Source organism: Leucoraja erinacea, chromosome 6 (genome assembly GCF_028641065.1).
Source record: "Leucoraja erinacea ecotype New England chromosome 6, Leri_hhj_1, whole genome shotgun sequence".
Classification (NCBI taxonomy): Eukaryota; Metazoa; Chordata; class Chondrichthyes; order Rajiformes; family Rajidae; genus Leucoraja; species Leucoraja erinaceus.
In genome coordinates this window covers 45,108,835-45,121,927 of record NC_073382.1, presented here as the reverse complement: position 1 = coordinate 45,121,927, position 13,093 = coordinate 45,108,835, and the positions used below count along the sequence as shown (strand labels likewise).

Genomic DNA, 13,093 nt, shown 5'->3' with positions numbered 1-13,093 from the left:
ATCTTTGCAAACACTTTGGGGTTTAACATCCATTCGGTGTTGTCATTAAATTTGCGTGACCTGGTGTCTGCCACTGTATTTAGCTTACCTGGCAGGTAAGTTGCTGATAGCCAAATATGTCTTTTGACACACCATTGCCAAATTGTGTTGACCAATTTGTTGCATGATATCGATTTTATGCCGCCCATATGGTTAATATAGGCCACCACCGTAGTATTGTCTATTTGTAACCGTACATGCAAGTGATGCATATTCGATGCATATGCTTTTAAACCATAAAAGGCACCCAACATCTCTAGATAGTTAATGCCCAGTGTAAGTAGTAATGATGACTCTAGGTAAGTCCATCTACCACCTATGCTGGATATGGAGTTAGTCGCTCCCCAGCCTTGAGTACTGGCATCTGTTTGGATAACTAAAGTAGGGTTAATGATGATGATAGGGCTGAAACTATGCCAAACGTTTTCTGCCCACCACTGTAGTTCTGATATTGCTTCAGTGGGTAATTTCATGATCTGGTCATAACATGCATGTCGTTTTAGTGCCTGTACCTTTGTTCTTTGTAAGTTTTGATAGTGCAAAGGTCCAAATTGTATAGCCGGAAATGCTGCTACCATTTCCCCAATTACTCTTGCTACTTGTCGAATAGTTGGTCGCTCGTTGACCATTAAATTGTTGCATGATTGTGCCAATTCAGTTGTTTTGTCTTTTGGCAAAGTCACAGACATGTGGGCTGAGTTAATTGTGAAGCCCAAGTAGTCCGTGGCTGTGGATGGATTCAACTTAGATTTATCTGGATGTAAGACAAATCCCGAGGTTTCGAACAGCTGTTTTGTAGCTGACACAGCTGACATGCCAATTCCATGGTCTTTCCTACTATTAAGATATCATCAAGATATGCCATGACCAAATGTTTTTGTCTTATTAATATTGCCAGGGCTAGTTTTAGTATCTTGGTGAACAATCTTGGTGCTGATGTTAACCCATTGGGTAATGCTTTAAACTGCCATAGCTGCCCCATCCAGGTAAATTTCAGGTATCTGCGATGATCCTTGTGAATGGGTACTGAATAGTAAGCATCTTTGAGGTCAATGCTTGCCATGAAGTATCCTTTGGAAATCAGTTGTTTGGCAGTAACAAACGTTTCCATTTTGAAATGTACATACTTAACAAAACACATTTAGTGAAGTTAAGTCAATGATGATGCGACACCCACCATCTTCTTTAGTTTTAGTGAATATATTTGACACAAATTCCAAAGGTTCATGTTTTTGTTTTTTCCCCATGATACCCTTAGTGATTAGTCTCGCCAGTTCAGCTTGTCCCTCTCGTTTCTCTTTAACGGAGAGGGAAAAGACCCTCTGGGAGGGGAAAGGTGAACTTTGAACTGGTGGCAATTTTTCTAGTATAAATTGTATTTTGTATTCACTAATGCTATTGAGTATATACATGTCACTCGTGATAGACTCCCATGCTTCCTTAAACGGGTGCAGCTCTTCCTGGTCCTGCACCCCTTGCATACTCCCGACTTCCTCAGCCAGTGGTCCCCTCTTCCTGACCAGCCCAGTCCTGGTCACCAAAGCTACCCTCGGATAAGGAGGAAGCGATGGCCAGTGCACAAGGCACTGTGGAGGGAGTGCCTGAACTCCCCCTGCGAGAGCGCCCCTCACGCTGCGCGTTTCGCTGGAGCATCTGCTCCAGGAGCCGCTCCATGCGGCTCAGGCGGCTGTCTCCACCAGCCACCAGCCGGACGCTTCTTCGGTAGCTTTACATCCAGCCCGCTGCTCAGGCGCTAGCGGGACTGGGCCCGGCACGGTGTCGGGGATGGCGGAGCGCCCGGTAAACGGTCCTACCACCTGCTTCTGCCCCCCACCCCCCCCCCAGATGGAACGCTCCTCCGTTGGAGTCGAGCGGGGGACAGGTTTGTTCAAGAGCCTTTGTTTTCTGCCTGTGAAATAAAGCGGAAGGCTCTCCTGTGAAAGAAACCCAACCTCAGGGTACTTACCTGACGGTCCGTTCTTTCACCCTGTAGCGGGAGCGCCTGACTCCCGATGCGGCCGCTGTTGCACTGCTGAACGCAATGCCGCGCATGCATACTGAGCGGGCTCTACACGTAGTCACTCACGTGACTCCGAATTAAAATCAAAGTTTTGTCCGAGCCAGGTTTAATAGCCTGAAGGCTGTGGGGAAGTCCTGATCCTGGTTGTTGCAGTCTTCAGGCTCCTGTACCTTCTACCTGAAGGTAGCAGGGAGATGAGTGTGTGGCCAGGATGGTGTGGGTCTTTGATGATACTTCCAGCCTTTTTGAGGCAGCGACTGCGATAAATCCCCTCGATGGAAGGAAGGTCAGAGCCAATGATGGACTGGGCAGTGTTTATTACTTTTTGTAGTCTTTTCCTCTCCAGGGCGCTCAAGTTGCCGTACCAAGCCACGATGCAACCGGTCAGCTTGCTCTCTACTATGCACCTGTAGAAGTTAGAGAGAGTCCTCCTTGACAAACCGACTCTCCATAGCCTTCTCAGGAAGTAGAGGCACTGATGAGCTTTCTTGATGATTGCATTAGTGGATTGTGGGTGGAAACCGGATCACCTGGAGAAAATCCACGCAGTCATAGGGAGAATGTACAAACTCCGTACGTACAGCATCCATAGTCGTGATTGAACCCGGGTCTCTGGTGCTGTAAGGCAGCAACTCTACCGCTGTGCCACTGTGCCACCCCAGTGTAATTCATATGTTCTACCATTTTCGTCAAACAAGCTACCTCAGAAAATTGGATCTGCTATTTTAACAAAGTTTAGACTTATTTTCTTGTGTATTTTTCAGGGCACTGTGGCAAAACATTTGCAATTCTTAAACGATTTGTTAGTAATGCTGTTCCTGAGGTTCCCTGGCTTATGATTGTGGATGATGACACTTTGATAAGGTAATGTGACAAGATTAAAATAATTTCCCTACTGGTTACATGTATTTGTGCCATATTTTGGCTGCATAAACTATTCAGTGTTACAGTATATGTGTGCTTCAGAATACTTAGATAATGCCCGAACAAGCTGTGGGAAATAGTTCCTTGAAGTAAAATATTGCAAGATTTATTGGAAAAGTAGTTTATTTGTTAACTGGAACTAAATATTAAAGGTAATTCAACTTGCAACCATTTTGTTCTTCCTTTCACACCTTTCGTGTATGGGTCTGTTCCTATCCTTTGTTCTTATTGTATTTGATTGATTGATTGAAAAATGCAGCATGGTAAACTGGCCCACTGAGTCCAAGGACCATCGATCACCCGTTCACACTAGTTCTATGTTATCCCACTTTCTCATCCATTCCCTACACAGCAGGGCAATTTTACTGAGGCCAGTTAACCTAAAATCTCGTACGTCTTTGGGATGTGGGAGGAAACGCATGCGGTCACATGGAGAACATGCAAACTCCATACAGATGGCACCTGAGGTCAGAATTAAACCCGTGTCTTTGATGCTGCGGGGCAGCAGGTCTACCCACTGCACCGCTGTGCTGCCCTCAATGTTCCAGGGCTCATCTTTATTTAATTTCATTTATTCTGCTCTGCAATGGGCACATTTGGAAGAACTACATCAATAACTGTACAAGATTGATCAAGTGCCTCAAAAACAGTTTTAGGGCATCGATTGTGAGATTAGGGTCATGGAGTCATCCAGCACGAAAGAGGCCCTTCAGCCCAACTTTCCCATGCTTCCCAAGATGCCCCATCCTACACTAATTCCACCCACCCGTGTTTAGTCCAGATCCCTCTAAACCTTTGTCATCCAAGCACCTGTCCAGTTTTTTTTGTATTTTCTTTCCCATATGCTAAGGTTGTATTTTCGTTCTGTTAATAAGATTCCCTATGCTGCAAAGTTATGTAAGGATTACAGGGTGGAGAGCTGTCGTTAAAGTGTATATTCAATTTTGGCAAACAGTGTTCAATCCACAAATCAACTGGTACTCGACCTCCATCCATGCCTCTTCCCCCTCTCTGATCATAAGCTTATACGGTTCACCATCCCTTCTCCGACACCTCGCCCCCGCTTCCTCCGAGAAATCACCTTCCGTAATCTAAAATCCATTGATCCCCTCCATCTCTCTGACCTCCTCTCCACCACTCTCCCCCTGGACTCAGCCCCCATCTCACCTGATGATCTCACAAACCATCTCAACTCCACCTTGTCTACCTCCCTTAGCACTATGGCCCCCCTCAAAACAAGAACCGTAACTTTCAACACATCTTCACCCTGGTACACACCTGCACTTCGTAAACTGAAACAGACTGGTCGCCGACTTGAACGACTCACAAAGAAATCATCTCTCACAGTCCACCTTGAAGCTTACAAACTCCACCTCACTGATTACAAAGATGCCCTCATTGCTGCAAAATCTGCCTACCTCTCCTCCATATTCACTGATCCCTGCCTAAACCACAGAACCCTCTTCTCCACAGTGGGCAACCTCCTCAAGCCTCGAGCAAACACTCTCCCTACCTCTACTCCGGATCTCTGCAACTCATTCCTCCACTTTTTCGCTGATAAAATCAGCACCGTCTATCAATCTTTATCCCCCGTACCCGACTCCCCAGCATCTACTCCACCACCTACCAAGGCCCCTCCTTTCAACATCTCCACTGACCTCCTTACCCCTCCTCCACACTGCTTCCTCTCCCAGTTTGACCTGGTCACCCCTATTGAAATCTCCAAACTCATCAGCTCTTCCAAACCCACTACCTGCTCCCCACTCCCCTGCTGAAGTCCTGCCTCCCCGTTCTCTGCCCCTACCTCACTAATCTCTTCAACTCCTCATTGTCCCAAGGAATTGTCCGCTCCGCTTTCAAAACTGCTGCTGTCACACCAATCTTAAAGAAACCTGGTCTTGATCCCTCCTCTCTCATTAACTACCGCCCAATCTCAAACCTCCCCTTTCTTTCAAAAACCCTGGAGCGTATCGTTGCGTCGCAACTTCATTCCCACCTCCTTGCGTATAACCTACTTGAACCCCTCCAATCTGGCTTTCGCCCCCTCCATAGCACAGAAACTGCTCTCCTCAAAGTCCTCAACGACCTCCTCACCTCTGCTGACACTGGTTCCCTCAACATCCTCATCCTCCTCGACCTGAGCGCAGCCTTCGATACAGTGAACCATAACATCCTGCTCACCAGACTCAAAGATCTCGGCATTGAAGGCTCTGCACTCAGCTGGCTCCGTTCCTACCTTTCCAACAGATCCCACTTAATCTCTCTCCACAACCACACCTCTGCTACAGCCACAGTCACTCAAGGCGTTCCCCAAGGCTCCGTACTCGGCCCCCTCCTCTTCATCATCTACATCCTCCCCCTTGGTCAGATACTCCGCCACTTCAACCTGGACTTCCACTGTTACGCCGATGACACCAGATCTACCTCGGCACCAAATCCCCCCACAACCCCCCCCTCTCCCATATCAACTCCTGTTTGTCAGCTATAAAAACCTGGATGCAACATAACTTCCTCTAACTCAACAGCGATAAGACAGAATTCCTCCTTATAGCTCCAAAGCCACACTCAGCAAAATCAATAACCCCACTCTCACCATCGACGGCACCACTGTCTCCCCATCTCCCCAGGCCCGCAACCTTGGCGTGATCTTTGATTCCACCCTCTCCCTTGAGCCTCACATCCGCCATGTCATTAAAACCTCCTTCTTTCATCTCCGCAACATCGCCAAACTCAGACCCTCTCTCACACCTCCCGCTGCTGAAAGACTCATCCATGCCTTCATCTCCTCCCGACTAGACTATTGCAACTCACTTCTCCTTGGCATCAGCTCCACCGACATCAACCGACTCCAACTGGTCCAGAACGCAGCCGCCCGACTCATCACCCACACCAAATCCTGGCATCACATCACTCCAGTCCTCAAACAACTTCACTGGCTTCCCATCTCCCACCGGATCACCTACTAAATCCTGATCCTCACCTACAAAGCCCTCCACCATCTGGCCCCCCCATATCTCACTAACCTCCTCTCCCCCTACCAACCCTCACGGTCCCTCAGATCCACATCAGCCGGTCTCCTCTCCATCCACAAGTCCAACCTCCGCAGTTTTGGGGACAGAGCCTTCTCCAGGGCAGCTCCCAGGCTCTGGAACTCCCTACCACAACTGATCCGCAATTCCGTGTCCCTCACCATCTTCCAGTCCCGCCTCAAGTCCCATCTCTTCACCTCTGCCTATCCTTAGCCCCACGTCCCCCTCCCTTTTCATCTGTGCATTAATTGCCTCATATCGTGTTTTGAATTGTATTCTGTCTTTACTTTGTGTATTAGTCTTGTCTCTACTATTTATTTCATTCCCCTTACATGTTTTTCCTCTACCTGTTAAATTTTTGTAAGGTGTCCTTGAGACTCTTGAAAGACGCCCATAAATAAAATTTATTATTATTATTATTAATGCAGTACCAAGAGCATGTCAGGATGCCTATGAGCAAGAGAGGGAATTGCAGGTGCTGGAATCCTAAGCTAAAGAACAATGCAGGAAGAGCATCAGTGGGTAGGCAGCATCTGCAGAAGGAATGGACAGGCGACGTTTCGGATACAAAATGCTGGAGTAACACAGCTGGACAGGCAGCATCTCTAGATAGAAGTAATGGGGATGACTCGGGTCGAGACCTTCTATCCAGAGATGCTACCTGTCCCTCTGAGTCACTCCAGCATTTTGTGTCTATCTTCGGTGTAAATCTGCATCTGCAGTTCCTTCCTACACATGTCACCTGAGCAGCTAAGTTCCTCCATCATTTTGGTCTATGGGAATGAGTGTTTGTCTGCTTCAGATAAGAGAGATGTGACTGGAACAGCGTGTAAAACTAATTAGTTAATGACTATATCAATTAGCATGATATTTAGGTGATGGAATGAATTAACGATATTCTAATATCTGTAGCAATACAGGCAAAACCTTGCAGAACATTTCAGAGAACAGATGTTTTATGAAAACATATCTTTGAAGTGTACTCTTGAAATATAAGCAAAGGTTTCCATGATTATGGAAACAAGGACTACAGATGCTGGTTTACCAAGAAGGAACAAGTGCTGGAGTAACATGGATAGGTGATGTTTTGGTTCTGAACCCTTCTTCAGGCTGTTTCCATGCTTGGTTGGTGAGGCTGAAGAATCAGAAATGTGAAGCTGCTCCTGGCATTGTATGGAGTGAGTGCAAATGTGGGAAAAGTCATTGGTATCGACTCAAAATGTACTTGTGTTGCAGTGAAACAAAGGAAATTCAAAGGGGAGGAGAATATAATCACGAAAAGATTGACATGCGGGACAAATGACAAGTTTGCAAATGAGAAAGAATACAAAACTAGTGTGAATGGGTTTGGGTTTATTATTGTTATGTGTGCCGAGGTACAGTGAAAAGCGTTGTTTTGCTGCTATCCATTCAAATCATATACAGGTCCACCACCCCCAACTGGTGGTCGGCTTTAATCCGGACAAAATTACGAAAGCGCCCTTGATATCCCCGTCGGAAGTCCCCCCAGAAAATGTGGCACTGAGTCCAGGTGAGGCCAATTGATAGGTCGAATTTAGGCCCTGATGCCAGGGCTCTGTAACTCCGGCCCGGCTGGAGATGGCAGATCTGTTCCCAAAACCGACTTCCGCAGTCAGTATCTCGGCTCCCCAGGGCTGTGACCTTTGTTGGATTATAGGGCAAGGCTCTGGAACTAATGGTGCTGGAAAATTGGTGGTGAACCTCTATAGCATAAATACAATCAAGTCAAACTCAAGTACAATAGGCAGAGCGAAGGAGAACGTACAGAGAGCAGAATATAGTTCTCAGCATTGTAGCGCATCAGTACCGCAGACAAAGTCCAATGTCCGCAATGGGGTAGAGATGAATTGGACAGTATCCTAGCTTATGGAAGGACCATTCAGAAACCTGATAATAGAGGGGAATAAACTGTTCATGTGTCTGATGGTGCATTTGAGGTTTACGGGGGAAGAAGGGAGAGGGGGAGGATTTTGTAGTTACTAAAAATGGGAGAATTCTATCCTCCCTGTAATGGTGATAGGAACACGATGCATCTTCCTGGCCTTGCTTTATGACCAGACCTCTAACAAACTGCTTGGCAACATTAGTGTGAGTTACTGGGTGGCTTTGGGCCTGGGCTAACACAGTAAAGGATAGGTTCCTGGATGATTCCAAAGCAAATCTCCCATCTGCTGCAGCACAAGCAGAACTAAATCAACTTTAGAGTAAATGGGAACAATGGAAGAAATGATTGTAATGAAATGTGTGTAGGATAGTGTTAGTGTACGGGGTGATCGCTGGTCTGCGTTGACTCGGTGGGTCAAGGGGCCCGTTTCCACGTTGCATCTCTAAAGGCTAAAGAAATATAAAATCCAGTCTTCATTTTCAGACAATGCAAATCCACGGTACAAAATACTCTTTAAGTTGATACACCCCCCGAGGTCATTGCTATTAAAGTATTATCTGTAAATAAGAGGCACTTACTGTTACTGTGTAAACACTTCAATAAAGCTGAAATTATTTTAAATTTAAAACAGCCTTAAAAGTGCTCGCTATCCTCCTCACCAAGTCATGTCCTGCCAGAGGACATCAAAACCACCAGGAAATAAACAGAATTTAAAATGACATTTTGAGAACTCAAAATGAAAACAGCTCATAATGAAAGATGAAACTGACCATGCTTTAGTTTAGTTTAGAGATACAGCGTGGAAATAAACATTTTGGCCCACCGAGTTCGCTCACATAGTTCTGTTATCCCACTTTCTCATCCACTCCCTACACACTAGGGGCAATTTACAGAAGCCAATTAACCTACAAGCCCACACATCTTTGGGATGTGGGAAGAAACCCACACGGTCACAGGGAGAACGTACAAACTCCATACAAACAACACCTGTGGTCAGGATCGAAACCCTGCCGTTGCGCCACCGTGCCACCCCAAATTTCACTTAGAATAATGCTGCCATGCTGTATGAGAATCTGTTCCATTCGGATGGTGTATCCACAAAACACTCTTCAAACATCACTATTTTTTGAGATTTGCAAGCTGCATTCTAAACTTTTCAAGTTGAAATGTCAATTTGAAAAATTGGCACAGCTGGTAGAGCTGATGCCATCCTGACCTTGGGTGCTGTCTGTGTGGAGTTTGCACATTCTGGCAGTTCAGCGGTGGAGCTGCCTCCTTACAGCACCAGAGACCCAGGTTCGATCCTGACCTCTGGTGCTGAATGTGTGGAGTTTGCACGTTTCGGTAGCTCAGGAGTGCAGCTGGTCGAGCCGCTGACTCACAGTGCCAGAGGCCCGGGTGCGATCCTGACCTTGGGTACTGTCTGTGTGGAGTTCTGCCTCCATAACCACCCCAGGCAGTGTGTTCCAGGCCCCCAGCACTCTCTGCCACATGCATCTCCGTTAAACTTTGCCCCTCTCACCTTAAAGCCATTCCCTCTAGTGTTGTACATTTCCACCCTGGGGGAATAGGTGCTACCCTAGTTATGCCTCTTATACAGTAAATGACACTTAATTTCATAAACATTCCTGTATTATGCCGTAGTCCTGTTTTGTATGCCATTCATATGACCATATAACAATTACAGCACGGAAACAGGCCATCTCGACCCTTCTAGTCTGTGCCGAACCCGTATTCTTCCCTAGTCCCATATACCTGCGCTCAGACCATAACCCTCCATTCATTTCCTGTCCATATAACTATCCAATTTATTTTTAAATGATAAAAACGAACCTGCCTCCACCACCTTCACTGGAAGCTCATTCCACACAGCCACCACTCTCTGAGTAAAGACGTCCCCCCTCATGTTATCCCTAAACTTCTGTCCATTAATTCTCAAGTCATGTCCCCTTGTTTGAATCTTCCATACTCTCAGTGGGAAAAGCTTATCCACGTCAACTCTGTCTATCCCTCTCTTCATTTTAAAGACCTCTATCAAGTCCCCCCTTAACCTTCTGCGCTCCAAAGAGTAAAGCCCTAACTTGTTCAACCTTTCTCTATAACTTAGTTGCTGAAACCCATTCACCAAGAAAATACATTCACCAAGTATCAGGCTCGTGCATCAAGTTGCAAGTTAATTACATGACTCATTAAACTCCATGTTTATTTCACAGAGAGCCTGATCTAGAAAGTTTAATTATTTTCAACATTAAATTAAAAATGAAAGCTTCTTGCTTCTGTGACAACCATCTGGATAGGAACAGATTCCCCAATGCAGAAGAGTTCTAGAGGACAGGCAGAAAGTTCTGCTGGATTATGTAAAAAGGTTTAGAAAGTTCAAGCTGCAGAAATTTTAAAAAAAGTAATATAAAGTCTTAATAAAAAATACAAAGAGCAAAGAGCATTTAATGTGAAACCATTATAGGAAGGATCATTGTCTTTTTTTTTAATCTGGAGCTTTAGAGTGAGTTTGGAGACTTTATATCCTGTTGTTTTTCATTTTCTAAAAGCATTCCATCCAGTTAAATAGCTTGGAATCAGGCCCTTCATCCCAACTTGCCCATGCTGACCAAGGTGCCCTGTCTACAACATTTAAATTAAGATTAATTAGTGGAAGTCCATTCAAAAATAGTTTCTTGCCACACTTTTCAGTTGCTCCTTTGGTAGATCGAGCAGGAAGCTATGGGTAAAAATAACTGGATTTTATTTTACCATAGTTTCAATTTTGTGCGTCATGATTTTACTGTAGACACAAGGAACTGCGGATGCTGAAATCTTGAGCTAAATACGGTGCTGGAGTAACTCAGCAGAGTCATAGAGTGATACAGTGTGGAAACAGGCCCTTCGGCCCAACTTGCCCTCAGTGCCCACAATGTCCCAGCTACACTAGTTCCACGTGCCTGCGCTTGGTCCATATCCCTCCAAACTTGTCCTATCCATTTACCTGTCTTAACTGTTTCTTAAACATTAGGATAGTCCCAGCCTCTGGCAGCTTGTTCCATACACTCACCACCCTTTGTGTGAAAAAACTACCCCTCAGATTCCTATTATATCTTTTCCCCTTTACCTTAAACCTGTGTCCTTTGGTCCTCGATTCTCCTACTCTGGGCAAGCGATTCTGTGCATCTACCTGATCTATCCTCTCATGATCTTATTCACCTCTATAAGATCATCCCTCATCCTCCTGCGCTCCAAGGAATAGAGACCCAGCCTACTCAACCTCTCCCTTTAGCTCAGCCTCTGTAGTCCTGGCAACATCCTCGTAAATCTTCTCTGAACCCTTTCAAGCTTGACAATATTTTTTCTGTAACATGGTGCCCAGAACTGAACACAATACTCTAAATGCGGCCTCACCAACATCATATACAACTGTAATATGACCTCCCAACTTCTATACGATACTCTGACTGATGAAGGCCAATGTGCCAAAAACCTTTTTGACCACCTTATCTACCTGCGACTCGACCTTCAAGGAACCATGCAGCTGCACTCCTAGATCCCTCTGCTCTACAACACTCTCTTGGCAACAGCAGGGGGAAAGTCATCCAGAATTTTTGCTTTCAGTTTTTAAACAGTATTAAGAAGAGGTAGAAAATTTGAATGATTGTACGTATGGGGCAGAATTGAATTTGCCAGAAGCATAATTTATTATTGGAAATGGTCACCCTGCAGAAGTACAAGAGGTAGCCTCTCCTCACCTCCTCGGGCTTCACAATTCGTGACTCTTCAATCCTTTTGTCTTGCTCCTTTTTTTCCACCTCTACCATTCAGTGTGTAGGTCCTGCCCTTGTTAGATGTCCCAAAATGCAACACCTCACGTATCTCTGTCAGGCAGCAACTGATAGGTGACGGTTTGGGTTGGGATTCTTCTGCAGACTGATTCTAATGTGGGAGAGAAAACTGGAAAAGAAAGGTGGGGGTGGGACAAAGCCTGGCATGTTATAGGTGGATACGTAGAAAGATAGAAAATAGGTGCAGGAGTAGGCCATTCAGCCCTTCAAGCCAGCACCGCCAATGGCTGATCATCCAAAATCAGTACCCCGTTCCTGCTTTTTCCCCACATCCCTTGATTCTGTTACCCCTAAGAGCTATATCTAACTCTCTTGAAAACCTCCAGTGAATTAGCCTCCACTGCCTTTTGTGGCAGAGAATCCCACAGATTCACAACTCTCTGGGTGAAAAAGTTTTTCTCATCTCAGTCCTAACTAGCCTACCCCTTATTCCTAAACTGTGACCCCTGGTTCTGGACTTCCCCAACATCTAGCCTGTCCAATCCCTTTAGAATTTTATATGTTTTTATAAGATCCCCTCTCATAAATTCCAGTGAATACAAGCCCAATCGACCTATTCTTTCATCATATGACAGTCCCTCCATCCCGGGAATTATCCTCTTGAACCTACGCTGCACTCCCTCAATAGCAAGAATGTCACTCCTCAAATTAGGAGACCAAAACTGCACACAATACTCCAGGTGCGGTCTCACCAGGGCCCTGTACAACTGCAGTAGGACCTCCTTGCAGTTGTACAGCTCAAATCCTCTCCTTACAGTTGTACAACTCAAATCCTCTCGCAATGAAGGCCAACATGCCATTTGCTTTCTTCACTGCCTGCTGTACCTGCATGCTTACTTTCAGTGGTACACAAAAATGTTGGAGAAACTCAGCGGGTGCAGCAGCATCTATGGAGCGAAGGAAATAGGTAACGTTTCGGGCCGAAACCCTTCTTGACTGATGTACAAGGACTCCCAGGTCTCGTTGCACTTCCCCTTTTCCTAACCTGACACCATTCAGATAATAATCTGCTTTACAGGTGAGGGGGGTTGATTGGAAGATGGGTGAGCAAACACTAGAGGTAATTAGGAGAGGAGTGACTTATGAAGCCAGAAGGAGGGATATGGACGGGGGGGAGAGAGAGAAGAAAGGGGGCGGGATAGTGGGAAAAATGATATGCATCAGGGGCACAGGCACGAGAGAGGGGGAGAAGGAGTTTTATGACCTAAAATTGGAGAATTGAATGTTCATACCATTGGGTGTTAAACTACCAAAGTGACCTTGGCAACAGCAGGGGAAGTCATCCAGAATTTTTGCTTTTAGTTTTTAAACAGTATTAAGAAAACGTAGAAAATTTGAATGGTTG

At 45.6% G+C, this 13,093-nt stretch overlaps 1 protein-coding gene across 2 annotated transcripts in view; it reads left to right on the top strand.

The window, feature by feature from the left end:
• b3glcta (beta 3-glucosyltransferase a) overlaps positions 1-13,093 on the top strand; it is a 100,620-nt gene that overhangs the window by 75,089 nt on the left and 12,438 nt on the right. For both annotated transcript variants that reach the window (XM_055636867.1, XM_055636868.1), the window contains exon 12: positions 2,824-2,923. In XM_055636867.1, the coding sequence (XP_055492842.1) occupies positions 2,824-2,923 (100 nt within the window). The remainder of the gene's footprint in view (positions 1-2,823; positions 2,924-13,093) is intronic.